Genomic DNA, 14,618 nt, shown 5'->3' with positions numbered 1-14,618 from the left:
ACACAATGTGGGGATTTACATTTGTTATACTAACTTCGGGTGGAAAATTGACGCGGAGAAAAATTAATTATGTTGGTTTACATTCGGTCAGGACGACCCAGAAACGAGGAAATACGTTTGTGATAACGCAAAAGAATTGAAGACGGAAAAGTTACAAAAGTGATTTGAATCTTTACTTTGATGATTGGCACTCGTCGGGAACACTTATACCACAACTCAAATCATTGGACATTTTATCGGTGCAGCAGGTTAATATGATTAGCAATAGTAATTAGCCGGAAATTAATTTTGTGGTCGTTTTAAATCAGTGAGTTTTGGAATGTCATCTTGCAATATTTTTTGCTTACTTTTTGATTAAAATGTACGCATAAAACAAGCGTAATCCATTAGAACATGCCAGTGATTTTATTACTTTTGTCTTTGGAAAGAAGACACAATACAAACGACGTCACACTATTTATTTGTTGAGCAATTTGATTAGTTTCGAACAATGTGGCGTATAAAAACGTGCCTTTGCATGTCGGAAAGAAAGCGCGATTTTATGGATCACGCCCAGCACGTCGAAGAAAAACACTTCCATGCCTGCGTGACGACGAAGAAAAAAAGCCAGCCGGGCACGAACGGACAGATATCGCATTACCTCGCGCGCTGCAATACGCCGTGGCGCTACAACAGATAAAAGTATCAAAAATTTACGACCTTCTCCGGGGCGCGCGCGCGTCACAAAAGACGCGCCATCCGTCTTCCGCGCGCACGTATGCCCGCCGACGCGCTTCGATGAGTAAATCAGTCAATTTCCACGCGGCGCGGCAATAAAAATTGTCCAGTCATTTCCACGCGTCGCCGAGACAAATCGCCGCGTGCCGCGCGCCTCCACCATCGCCGCAACTTGCAATTAACTCAATCCAGCGCTGATTAAATTAAGCGCATTCAATCAACGCCGAGAGTTGTTTTCCTTTCGCATAATTGAGACGGAGTGTGTGCTTAGCGAAGGGACCGAATTACGTAAATTGGTTTCCTATAAAAACACAACGAAAGAATACGAGCTCGTAAAATACTGAATAATAACCGCCACAGGTTGCGCGCCTGCGCTTAACGCACGCTAATAACATTCATTTGGTAGCATTGTCGTTTGTTTTGTTGTGGCCCAAGCCAATAGTACCAAATGATATTAAAGATTACCAGCATTGAGGAACTCGTTATTCAGCGCTGGTGTTGGACGACCACATTGTTGGCCTAAATATTTGCCTCTTGTCATGTGTACATTTCTAGCACTTACTAACCATTTCCAGATGAAGGTCATATCAATTCCAACGGAGCGCAAAATCCGCCACAGTTAAATTGAAGGATCTAATTTCTCTATACAAAAATGCAAAAACACACAAAAACAAATGCGGTACTTATACGATTGATATTTGATTGATGCATTTGTGTACCTGATTGTATTGTGCATCGTACTGTATTGGTTTCCTTAGGTTTTATCTTTACGATTTGTGTACGAATTTCGTTTCGTTTCGTTGTTGTTGTTCTTTTACCTTCTTCGGCGAATGTATGGGGCGTTGTTGCTGTCGATTGATTGTTTGACATGTGTTTTTATTCGACGCAATCCCATCCGTCACGTTGTGTTGTTGATTTTTTTGTTGTACTGGTTTAGTGCGGCTGCTACCTGCGCCGCGTTTTGCGTTCTATTAAGTTGTTTGTTATCTATTTTATTGTTAGTTAGATGCGCGTATGTGTGTATATTATGTGTGTCGAAACGTCGTCGACGATGGCGCAATAAATTGAAATATTATTGCGCTATCGCGTTGTGTGTGTGTGCGTGTGTTTTTTTTTTCGTTGTCAACCGCCCGCGGAATATTGATTTCAGCGCGGGTGACAGTTTCGTATCGTGCACTCGCGTTTTTCGCTCGAGGGCTTCTGAAACGATGATGCTCGCACCGCAAACATGTTTTCATTATCATCCCAACGCGCGGTGGAAATGTTCTTTTTGAATCAGATTAATCGTACAGAAAAACTGTCACGTTCGTTTGCGGTGGTAGTAATAACAGTAATACCGCAATCTAAACTGTGAAAGCGCGGTTAAAATGGTACTTTACTTTTTTTGCATAACTGCTTTTAAACTATTCATAGCGAGTGCGACCGAGTGGGAGTGAAATTTTCGGTTGTCTGATCATCGACACCAATCGCAGACCACCACGTCTTCTTTTAGTTTCTTATAGTTTTCAGCATGGACTTCTTAGATTTCTACTTCTGAACTTACCTCAACTTATCTCAATTCTATCTTTAGAGATGTTTATGATGGAATGTTGTTTCCTAGTATTACGTATAGTGCACGCCCATACGATTTAGTTACTAGAGTTTGCACGTTTTCTAACTGTTTGCCTCCTCTGACCTGAAGCTGGTGGCTCTAATGATGTGTGATGTTGTAGGTGCGCTCTCCGTCGGCATGACGGCGCCGTTCAACACCAACGGCGTGAAGATCGCCGACGGCGGTGGCGGCGGCGGCGGCGCGCCGACGACGCTCCCGGCAGACGGCGACACCACCACCACCACGATCACCGGCGGCGGTGACAGCGGTGTGCAGGACCAGCTCAAGATAAACTCGCAGGTCACCCTTGATCCGGTCACCGGCCAGTGCTTCACCTCCACGATCAAGCAGCCGATGTTCTAACGGCGCGAGCGGCGGCCCGCCGGTGGTAAGGCTGAGCGTGTGTCTCGGAATCTGACCGGGATGAAGTTATGTGCCGTCGGCAAATCAGCCTGCATGAACCGCTCTATTCCATGGCGGTGGTTCATTACGATCTACTTGGTTAAATATTCGATTTTATCGAGTGGAGTGGCGTTCGCCGCGTCGAAAATTGATTGATTCGCCGGCGTCGACACGCTCGTTTTTCGCAATTATCGCGCGCCTGCCGTTTCATTTGCATTTCATTATGCATGCGTATTACTTTTTCTCGCCGGCGCGCCGCATGCTGCAAAATACAACAATCTCAACATATCAACATCAATCGGTAATGGAAATTACTTTGGGCGCGCATTTTTCAAGTTTGTGCGTGGAGTGTAAAATGGCGGTCGCAACATGAAATGTTAATTGATCTCAATGGACGTGAAGTACAAGAACGAGCTAATTCTCGACATAGGCGGGTGTCGGACTGGATGAAGCACCGGCGCGACATGACGTCTTCATTATGCACCATGAATCATTGCGCTACATGCACGCATCCGGTATCCTACTGCTGCTCCTGCTGCTGTTCAACATTCATACGCTTCTTTAGCTCTCGGATTATTTGCGTATAAATATTACGTCTTTAGCAGTCTAACTCGTTTTATTTCACATCACACATTATACAATTGCATTTAACTCTTCTGGAATATCGAAAATACGGCTGGCGTGGCACTTTTATGAACACTTCGGTTTTTATTCGCCGCCGCTGTAAAAGGTATTCAGGTTTCTGATTCTGACATGCCATCCATGCTCCCTTTATGTGCGGATGTGGATATTGAAGTGACGTGCGAATACTTTTCGTAACTAATTCAGATTTTAATTTTCGAAATGTGTGTTTTTGTGTTGTGCGCGGAGCGAGTGAATAAGCACGTTTGGAAATTCGACTATCAGTGCAATTTCCAGGCGGTGGCGGCGGCGCGGCGGCGGCAGAGGAGATGGAACACGCTTTTGTGTCGCGTGCGTTCGGGGAGCAGCCACATATGCAGATGCCGCGCGCTTCGCGGTTGCCTTTCCCATTCAAGCCGGTGCCGTGCCGTTCGTTTGTTATTTTAATCCGACTGGAGTAATTCTGGTTCATTAAGATGTTTTCTATGATTTAGCACTGAGTGAGGGCGCCGCATTACTCGGCTGCGTGGCTTCGCCGTTGAAACTAATTTCAGCATTTTGGAAGATTATACCTTCGTTCCCATGCGCCGCAGGAATATGTTGCTATAAATAGTCATAAACGCTGCTTTATTCAACGTTTTCGAAAATTTATCAATGCGGGAGCAGCGAAAATCTCCGAGCTCTGGGATGCAGGGCATATTAAGTAAATGTAGTACGTACATGCGACACATTTGTGATCAATATATTGGTAAGTCGCTCTATAAAGACGTGCGTGTTCAATGGCGTTTTTGAAGCCGGCGGGCTGCGCTAAAGCTCCGACATATTAGTTACGAACGACCGAGCAGCGCTCGCCGCCGAAAACGGGTCAAAAACCAAAAAAAAAAAAAGAAGAGAATATCTGGCGACGCGGATAGGAGAAAAAACTGTGTGAATGCACCAGATCGTGAGAAGATAGTCCTCATTCAACATTGAACATTCAAAAAGCGCGCTGAATGCTGGCCGCTCGACGTCAAAGGCTCGATTTTTCATAACGATAATCGATGATAAAGTCAAAAAGGGTTCTATTTAGTGGAGCGACCGGCAGGCACGTGCGCTATTTCAGAAATTTCCAATATAAATTGATACAAATTGCTGCGCTGCCATCGAGTTTCAAGCGCGTCGAGCCAATAAATCGTTAATTGTTTCGGTTGAAAGCGAATTATTATTTTTAATCCCGCTTTTAGCCATTCAAGGTTAGTTTTTGCGCTAGTTTTATTCCAGCTGGAAAATTCCACATCTCTGTGTTCTTTTGTAGCGCGTGCGGAAGATTTTCGGGGGTTTACATCGTTTGGGTATCATAACTAATTCAATTTTCACGCAAAGAATGCTATGATAAGTCGCAGTCAAAAATCCTTCCCCCTTGACGCGCTATTGATGGAGTTCTGTCATCTCGGGCGGGAATGTATAATGCATGTCGTGCAACAAGATTTCGGCGGACTTTTTTTCCGCGTCGTTTTGGGAAAGCGGCGCGGCACGTAACGCAACGAAACGCCGACGCACGAAACGTGCCACGCCACTTTTCCATTCCGCGTTTGCCGCCGCCGGCCCCCCGCTTCCACCGCGGACGGCATTGCCGCCGCCGCGCGCGCGTCCCTTTTCCGGCGTATCGATCTTAGTGCCACCACCACCACCAGCACCGCTGCCGACGCAACATGCCGCACGAAATCTAAGTGCCTACGTACGGCGAGCCGGTGTTCGCGCGCCGCCGCCGCCGCCGCTCTCCATCAGCGTTTCCTTTCATGTCGCGCAGGAGCCGCATTTGATACGCGCCTGAATTCGAATATTCATATTAATTTTAAAACAAATTACGAATAATGTATCCATTTCGGGTGGCCGCGCACAGCCACCACCACCGCCAGCCGGATAAGAATACACCAGTCCCGCCTGCGAAATTGTATCACACATAATGTGGAAAATTATGATGCAAATTTCGTAATTACGCCGTCGAATCGGGATGAATTTGTTTTGCCGACGCGTAATTATTATGCAAATTCGCTGCTCGCACTACATTTTTACTTTCGCGTAATTATGTAACTTGCTAATTCTCCAAACTTCACCAGCGCGTCGACACGATACAAATCTTTCATCACTACTTCGCTCGTTTCGTTATTTCGTCGCGCGCGCGTTCAAATTAAAAACATCACAATGTCGTCGTCGAGGACGTCGCGACGTCGCCGACGCCGCAGTGCCTTGCCGCTCGACTTCGGAGATAAATGCAATTTCCATTCTTCATTTTCCGAACGTGATTAAAACGAATCTTTCGGTCTCTCTGCGCCGAAAAGTCAAAAGTTAAACAAATAAAGATAAGTGGACGCGATTAAAAGTCAGACTGTAAAAGAACTTTTATGATAGTGCGTAGATTACAATATTTTTGTTTGCAAAAAATTTAATTTGCCTCAAAATTGACTTAAGTCAAAATAATTTTTATTCACTCGAGTGTTTCATAATTTACACACTTTGCGTGTCGAAAAATCACATCTTCACACTTCCTCTGCGATTAATTAGTTGTAATTTACGACTGTATGCAGTACCGGCCGCCATCAAACACGCCATTCTATTCTCATGTGTACTCGCAAGCGTTCGCCACGTCTACACTCGATAGAAGCGATGTGAGAAAAAAAAAACTGAGTCCATGCAAACATTGATGTCGTGTTTGTCGAGCGCAGAAATTTCCATGTTTTCTCGGAAAATATCTGCGAGCGCCTGATTGAATCCTTAAATAGCGCGGTCCATGCCACACGCCGCGACACCTCAGCCTATTCAAAGTGAAACTTTTCGTAAAACCCAACAAATACAATAATTAATGGAGTAAAATGCATAAAGTTATAAACCTAGCGATACACAGTTCAGTTTTGCGTCTGACATGTACTTTTATAATCCGATTGAATAATGATCGCAATTACAATTAAGCTACTACATGTAAGCGCATTTGATGTACGGCTCTGGACTCGATCGGAATTTGAATTCGCGTTGCTTTGTAAACTATGCTTTTATCAGTTTCGATTCACACCACAGCGGAAGCCAGCGCAGGAACAAGTGAACAATGTGTGGTCGAAGGAATGTACTGCCATTAGAAATTACTATATGTAACTATGTACGTACGAAAGTAAAAATATCGTCATTATCACACAGTCTTGTTACGGAGGACGCCGTGTGGTTGTCATAGGCACTGTTTCGCTGCTAAATAATGAAAATTACTTATTTACCAATCGAAATTGCGCGAAGACGTTGAGCTGCCTGCGTGATAGATTTATCCGAGGAAAAAGTTTGGGCTGAATTATGAAAACGTCTAGTTATTGTAAAATTAATCCATGCGATGTCTACGCTTCATCTTGCATAAGAAACGAGCGCGTTGATAGCACGCCATGTTTTGTTTTTTCGGACGCGAACTTGTCGTCGGGACCAAACTGAAGTGATGGACATATTTTTGCTGTCGTTATTTTTCGTCTGCAAATCTCCGATGTTGTGTTGGTTGTTTTTTTTTTCTCTCGGTTTGTTTCTCGTTGTTGATGTTTGTGCTTGTGCGGAGATGATGAAAGTTTTGGACTCGAAGCGTTCAGCTAACACACGTGTACATAAATTTCCACAGCGAACAAAATGCCGATTTTAAAGTGTCATCCAAAGTGACAATAAGAGACCATTGGCATAGAATTCTCCACACCTGCTGCCCATTTGCCGTTTGTCATCTTGTCAGCTCGCAGTCGCGCAGCGTTTTCTACATTTATTCACTAGATGAGCGCTGCGAGCGAATTCAACAATTACTACGAACGCATGCCGAATGTTTTCCACGATGTTTCCGCAATTTTCCTACTCAATTCGACGCGAAACATCAGCATTATCAGTTTGTGCGGTTCGTACACACATCTGTTTCGATTTGCATTCGAAACTCAGCACACTCACGCACGCGATAGTTTTCGGTGATTCGCAATTTATTTGTGCTCCAACCCCGTTCAGCCGATCCAAAAACGTAATTTATAAATTGGGCTGGTTAAAAGGACGCGTCTCACACCCATTACTTCCCCTCCCCAATCGTCATGCGACACACACACCAACAGCACCCAGCAACAACAACAACCCTGCGCGCACTTGAAACAGAAAAAAATTGTTCGTCGGGCGGGCGGCGGGTGTGGGCGTGCGGCGCGCTCGCCGCTGAACGAAACCCTAGGAAATTAAATTCGCGAGCGCGTTGCGCATCCACCACCGCCACCCACCGGGTATTTACATTTATATATATATATATATAAACAGAATCATATATTCATAACGTTAGCAAACTTTACATAAGTCTAGTTTAATGTAAACCGCTAATTGTAAATAAATACATATCGAATTTTTCCGAATATATACATAAAATCTATATGAAATAAACATTATATACTATATAGTTACAATACATATATAAATACATAGGAACTACATCTAAGAGATAGAATACGACATATAATTTATATATGTATACATGAGAACAAATTTATTAACTATAAACAAATGCAAATCAATATTGTGAACAAATAATAGAAGATAAATCAAGTTTTCGAGGGGCGTGATAAAAGAAAAACAAAGAAAATGAACAAAAAACGTAATGATGTCCAAAACTACGGGCTGTAATATTTTTGTTAGAGTATTGTTTCACGTTCAAGACGATATGTGAATAAGTAGAACGGCGTTGATCGTGATGGAAATCGATTGTTAATGCCGGACTGTCGAAATAGCTGATTTCCGCGGTTGGCTGTTGGCTGCGAACGACGAAAAACAAAAATATAAACGCATTGTGAGGTTGAAACCAAAAAAAAACATTGTATACCAAAATATTTCCGAAGATTTGCTAGCATGCAACGTTGATGTTATTTATTGGTTACTCTTTGTAAAAAAAAGTACACAAAAAAATAAACGCTTTGAGTTGATTGTTGTTAATGAACGCAGAAGGTTCGCTTGGTGGTCGCGATCGCAGACGATGTCGTTTGGCGAGCGCGATTCGACGGCTTGCGATATGCACGTGTAAAGCTAACAATGTTAATGTAAATTAAATTATCGTAAACGTGTGTAATGAGAGTGGAGTAATGAAGCAGCGTGTGTTTCCGTTTCGTACTTGGATCTTCAAACATTGTACACGTACTTGCGTATACACAATATTTACATTTGTAAGGAACTCTAAATGAAAAACCGAAAAAAAATGCATTAAAAATAAAACGTTTCCAAAAATCGTTTCGGACCAATGAATGTAAACTTAAAAAACAAGAAACTAAATTTTACTTATATTGATTATACGGATATACTTCGATTATTACCCAGGTTATTGTTATACTTAATTAATTGATTATATAATGTAATGTTTACTTAATTATAATTAAGAGGAGATAAAAAAACATACATATGTAAGAAATTATAAATACTATAATGTTATTATTGCGTAATTTGCATTAAATAAAGATAAATCAAAAGTCTTGCGTTTATTTTCTTCTTGTAATTTTTTTCGACGATTTTTGAAAATTAATATCTCTGAAACTAAAAGCCAGAGCAACCAGCAAATTGTTTATTATGGAATCCTGAAAAATTCTCATCAGATAAAACATAAAATAATTATATTTCCTACAGTAAAAGGCGTCGAAAACGCGACTAAAAGTAAAGATTTTAAAAGTAATTTTTGCCCATTTTATTCAATCGCGAATATCTCGTAAAATAAAAGAGATATTTAAGATCTGATCGCAGCATCTTAATCTACGGACCAATCTCTCATCAGATATGATAGTTAAACGGAAATCTGAGAAATAAATTTTATTCTTTAAGAAAAAAAATTGCCAAGTGTGTGCTTGATACTTTTTTTCGACCATTTTCAAAAATTCATATCTCTTAAACTAAAAGAGATAGCTACTAACGAATTGTTGATTATGAAAGATTGGAAGATTCTCTATCAGACAAAAATATAAAATAATTATATTTCCTACAGTAAAGGTCGAAAAACGCGACTAAAAGTGCTTAAAAGTGGTATTTTGGTAATTTTTGCCCATTTTATTCAATCGCGAATATCTCGTAAAACTAAAAGAGTATATTTAGCGACCTGACGCAGCATCTTAATCTACGGACCCAATCCTTCATCAGATAGGATAGTTAAAACGGGAAATCTGAGGAAAGTGCTAAAAGTGACATTTTGCAATTTTTGCCCATTTTATTCAATCGCGAATATCTCGTAAACTAACAGAGATAAATAGGTACAACTCGCAGAGAATATGCTACAGACTAATATCTATAAGATAGGGTAGTTAAAGCGTTTCTAAAAATCGTTTAGAACCAATGAATGTAAACTTGAAAAATTATTACCCAGGTTATTGTTATACTTAATTAATTGATTATATAATGTAATGTTTACTTAATTATAATTAAGAGGAGATAAAAAAAACATACATATGTAAGAAATTATAAATACTATAATGTTATTATTGCGTAATTTGTATTAAATAAAGATAAATCAAAAGTCTTGCGTTTATTTTCTTCTTGTAATTTATTTTGAATTGTTTCAATACATCTATCTAGTTTCTGCGATTTTAATATGTCCAGTGATATGAGTAGAAAAAGTAAAAACATTTGAAATTAATTGCCTCACATATAATTTATTTAATATCCTTCAATTGCCTACAATGTTACACATATTTATTGCAAAATATACCAACAGTTTAATAATAAAATATCTCATTTCCCGTTTGGTCCGAATTTTGGAATGCTTCGTCTCTGGCCTGTTTTCAATACATATTAGTGCTTAAAATATTCATAACCAGCATAAAATGCAGTTTATTACAGTATATCACAACAACATAGTTCAACATCGTGTCGTTTGTCTTTTGCTTCGTTCCTCATTCATAAATGCATAAATACATCGATTGAGTAAAGCGTAATATGTCATTATAAAATTAGTTCTCTCTGTAAACATCGCAATAGAAAATATAAATATATTCAGTGCGCTCTTTGATGTGTTGTGGAACGATTTAACTGCTTGTGTGTGAAAATAGCTTCAAATTTTGTCACTATCACATCATAATATATATTGTGCTCTGTATAATTATCTATGCGAACCCAGCGCTTGGACGTTTGACCAGCAAACATTCCATCGGTGAGTTGTAGTTGAACTTTGTGTTAATGCATTCATTTGCGTGACATGCACATAACAATTTAAAACTTATGCGTACGGAATGGTATTTGCTGAATGTTGCGTTCGACTGGTTTTTTTTCGAAACCAGTATCACATCGAATTTAGTGCACGAATTAAATTTAACTACTCATCAATTCGCATTGCTCCTAATAAAAATACACGAATGCATTAAATGCACGTCTTGGACTTTGACTTATTTAAATTTAAACTGTATAGACTTATGGGCGATCTAGGACTTTTCTGGTTTGATAAAACCAAAGTTCAATCTCAATTGCTCGAGGAATAGGAACGTGAGGATGGTGTGCGGGCCGAGACGCACAAACGCCGGAATGTAACCCTTGTAGAAGCCCAGAGGGCCTAATTTGGCGGTGTACTTTACCGCATCCCAGATACCTGCAAATTCTCCTGGTTTACTGTTCATCATGCGTGTTTTTATCACATCCATCGGTTGCGTTAGTGTCGTGGCAATCAAACCCTAAAATAATTAGACAAGAATAATAAAGGAAATCAGTAAATAAATGTTGTATTCTCCTACAGCTGTTAAACTCGAAAGGAAATGCGTGGTGGTATTATCCTTGAACATCCCAGTGCCGAGTAAATATTTCTTGACGAGGTCGTAAAATGCCAGCTGGCCAATGGTCATAAATACAGCCCTGGTGGTGGCGGCAGTCGCACCATTAAATAATTTCGTCGGGCCTTCTTCAGAAGCGACGCGTACTAAACCATCTATTGCATGTTTATAACTAAAAACAAATTTACTCTGAATGGTTAAGGGTAGTCATGCATTACATTGAACTAATAATAATAATTATTATCAATTAAATTCATTTATCATTAATAAACAAGGTTGTAGTGTAATACGCTCAAGGGCATTACAATGTCGTATTTTATGTGGCAATTTATCAGCGTTGCATATACTGAGTGAATGATACTCACTTTCTGCGTTGTTCAGGTGGTAATTTCATATCGTTCTGCATGCGTACGTTGATCATATCACCAGGAGTTCCAACTAAACCACCTGCGGCGCCTGCCAACGCCGCCATAGACACGGCGATTCCAAAAGATGGTTGCGTAGTGCCCAAGGACTGTTTCGCCATCTCATAGATACCGAATCGTGTAGTTGAATATGTCAACTGTCGCAACAACGATGCGGAAATGCCATTGTACAATGCAAAAAATCCTAAGAGAATCAAAACGCTTTTACAAATTGCATACAAGTGCTCAAAAACCAAACATTTCCTACCATCTCGTCGTACAACCTGCATTGTCGTTTGCAGAATGCCCAACTTGCCGGTTTGTTGCGTTTGAAGATGCACTTTAATCAAATCAATGGGGTGCGTGATGCAAGCGGCTCCGGCGGATGACAACCCGCCGAAGTACCACCGACCGACCCTTTTCTGCTCGGTCATCTTGGCGCTGGAAGTACTTTCTGCAACCAACGCCATAATTCCTTAGTTCTATTCGCACAAGCACTTGTTAAAGACGCAAATGCGACTAAGCTAATCAAAACTTGGCGCAGTTAAAGAAGTTTACTTACTGGGACTGCGACACTTGAAGTACTCGTCAAAAGAAACGCAGAGGGCCCGTTGATAACCCCGGCGTTATCGAGAAGTGCTGCGGCTAATCGCGGCACGAATTGATGAGTAAACAGACGCGAAACATTTGTGGACGCAAGATATTAACAGAACTAGAATTTTGTACAGCGACTTCGGGCGCAGTGGTGTTACATACGCGCGGTCATGGTGTCTAACAGTGCGCGAAAACTTTGTTCAAACATCACGTCACGATACGAAACGTCGAAAGCGCGAAACGTCAACTGCGTCCTAATTGGTCGCATGAAGCACGTTGAATTGTTACGTAATTGTATGCGTTCGACATTAGCAACTCACGCTCCAATCCGCCATGGAAAACTTGAAAATCAAGCTCATAAACCAGACACACTTACTTTACATTCGAATCGCATTTGGAATAAACGACCTCGCGCATTTTATACATACATGCATGTATAAAATGTGTCTACTTGGCAAAATAATACAACATTTTAAAGTGGCGTTTGTTTCCAGAGAACTTGCAAGTAATCAGTTTTTTATTTATCGTGATCAAGTGGGATTCACCTTGAAACTTAATGAAACTCAATCTTACTAGTGGCCACGCGATATATAGTTTATCAGATGATTTTGTTAAGTAATGGCGATAACAACCACGTTTTCATTGATTGTACATCGCGTGATAATCAAAATGCATGCATGAAACTTTCCAAACTTTTGAATTTTACTTTTTATTCTTTTTTAATGTACGTGGCGCCCTCTAGTACGACTTTCAACAACTTGTCATCTTGTCGCAGGTTATGACACACGTCATAGTTTAAGTTGAATAAAGTTAGTTCGTAGGACGCAGTGAAAATTCGAATACTCACCGGGAAATCTCTGTTATCACACAATATCGGATGGAAATCGTAGAGTGGAAGAAAGCACGAGACCATGCGGCGGACCCTAGTACCACAACGCACACTGTGACGATTCGGCATTAAAGCTAAATTATTTAATTGCTTCAAGGTTAGCCTCGTTATACGCGCTATCTACTTCGTCGTTATCACACTCAATAATTCCACTCTCATCGCAATCGTTGTCGGTGGCACGGTGGCACACGGACTGAGTGTCGTCGTTCGCTTTTTTCTCTGGTCGCCGCGTTCATCATAGAAATTTGAAAGTGATACTTGCCTTGACCCAGTTGTGTCCCCAGCCTAGGTAGGCGCACGTTTATGGAACTCATCGTGAACGCGTGTCTGTGGCGTGTGTCTCACCGCAAGTACAGCTCTACTTAGTAATTTGTTGATAACGGCATTGACTCGTCGCTTCCCGTTAATTTCGCGCACGGTTTTGTGAGGTTATCACAGCTTGTTGCTGTGTTCTGATACTGGCAAGCATGCACATCCCCTTGTTTATTGATTTTCATCCCTTCCAACAAGCCACTGCAGATGTATTATTAAATCCTGTATGTTTTCCAGACTTTGAAGATGGATGCAAGGCAGTGTTTTCAAGCATTTGGTTGCCAGCCTAGTGATCAACTCTTGGTGGTCAAGGAACAGCATCTTGCTGACTCCAACTTTGTGTTTGCTTACTTGATGAAGCAGGCTTTGCTGGATGAAAATAATAGGGTCTTACTGCTATTGACTCATAATTCTCTGCCTCATTATGAATGTGTTGCGAAGAAAATTGGACTTAACTTGATCAATAAAGTGCAATCTGGTATGGTTCATGTTATTGATCTGCAGAGTATTGTTTTAGATTTATTGAATAATCAGTTGCCTTCGGTGGACTTATTAAGTACTATTCAAAGAAGAATTCAACAGAATGTTACAGAAAATACAAACTATAAATGTTGGGTATTTATTGATGATTATACTCATATTCAAGACTGCACTCATGATGTAGCGGAGAGTATAAATTTCCTCAATATGTTATTAGGCGAGTTTTATAATGAAACTATTAGATATATTGTGGGGCTGCATGTTGGTGACGAAAATGATAGGATCCTCAGCAGCGATTTAGAATATTCGGCTGATTGTATTATCGACGTTTCGCTAATGAAAACGGGGCGGAGTGATGACATCTCAGGGATACTGAAAGTTCTCAGGAACCGGAAATTAATCACTTATCACTATAAAGTTAGGGAGTATGGGGTTGATATTATTGCTCCCGGCAACTTTTTGATTTCTTAAATTGATTTTTTTATACTAATTATGTTTGTAAATAAACTACAATGAAACAATTCCTTTTTCTTCACTTCCCAACCAAAAATATAGTCTCTGGTGTAAATATTATTATATTTCTGGATTTGCCTTGATTCAACAGTATTCTTATTGTGTGAGTCAAATTGTATTGTTTTAGATAAAGAAGTCTCAAAAAGGGCGACAGGGACTAGGTGCACCTTAAGAAATCACCTAAAATGTGGAGAATACTTAGTAATTCAGACAAAAAAAGACCTATTTGGGGATTTCATCATCACGTAATAATTACTTTTTGAACATGAGCACATTTTCCACCCTCCAAAACTTTAAAAAGTGTTCAGGAAAAGTCGGTGAAAGTTATATCTCCGGTAACA

The 14,618-nt window shown here is 40.5% G+C and overlaps 3 protein-coding genes across 8 annotated transcripts in view; 2 read left to right on the top strand and 1 right to left on the bottom strand.

Annotated features, from left to right (window-relative positions):
- The window catches only part of Shaw (Shaker cognate w), a 39,879-nt gene extending 31,065 nt beyond the window's left edge, over positions 1-8,814 (top strand). Inside the window, exon 7 of the mRNA XM_065301715.1 lies at positions 2,430-8,814. Coding sequence (XP_065157787.1) covers positions 2,430-2,671 — 242 coding nt within the window. The 3' untranslated portion in view covers positions 2,672-8,814. The remainder of the gene's footprint in view (positions 1-2,429) is intronic.
- A 1,144-nt stretch (positions 8,815-9,958) lies between these two features.
- On the bottom strand, positions 9,959-13,072 carry Dic1 (Dicarboxylate carrier 1). Of its 2 annotated transcripts, none has more exons than XM_065299180.1 (5): positions 12,931-13,072; positions 11,758-11,943; positions 11,451-11,694; positions 11,050-11,257; positions 9,959-10,989 (listed from the first exon to the last, which is right to left on the bottom strand). In XM_065299180.1, exons 2-5 carry the CDS (start codon positions 11,921-11,923, stop codon positions 10,744-10,746), a joined length of 864 nt encoding a protein of 287 aa, XP_065155252.1. In that variant the 5' UTR covers positions 11,924-11,943; positions 12,931-13,072; the 3' UTR covers positions 9,959-10,743. The 2 variants fall into 2 exon arrangements, with proteins under 2 accessions (XP_065155252.1, XP_065155245.1); XM_065299173.1 differs by lacking the exon at positions 12,931-13,072 and adding an exon at positions 12,052-12,262.
- Positions 12,453-14,285, top strand: LOC135789388 (uncharacterized). Of its 5 annotated transcripts, none has more exons than XM_065299216.1 (2): positions 12,453-12,588; positions 13,522-14,285. In XM_065299216.1, the coding sequence occupies exon 2, from the start codon at positions 13,531-13,533 to the stop codon at positions 14,233-14,235; it is 705 nt and encodes a 234-aa protein (XP_065155288.1). In that variant the 5' UTR covers positions 12,453-12,588; positions 13,522-13,530; the 3' UTR covers positions 14,236-14,285. The 5 variants fall into 5 exon arrangements, with proteins under 5 accessions (XP_065155288.1, XP_065155264.1, XP_065155280.1 ...); XM_065299192.1 differs by lacking the exon at positions 12,453-12,588 and adding an exon at positions 12,928-13,069; XM_065299208.1 differs by lacking the exon at positions 12,453-12,588 and adding an exon at positions 13,124-13,261.
- Positions 14,286-14,618: the final 333 nt, after the last annotated feature.

Source organism: Atheta coriaria, unplaced genomic scaffold (assembly GCF_025399875.1).
Source record: "Atheta coriaria isolate IRGN ID8LTWV9N9 unplaced genomic scaffold, Caltech_Dcor_3.1 hic_scaffold_1_pilon, whole genome shotgun sequence".
Taxonomy (NCBI): domain Eukaryota; kingdom Metazoa; phylum Arthropoda; class Insecta; order Coleoptera; family Staphylinidae; genus Dalotia; species Dalotia coriaria.
Note: the sequence above shows the minus strand (reverse complement) of the source record. Positions and strands in the feature narration are given on the sequence as shown.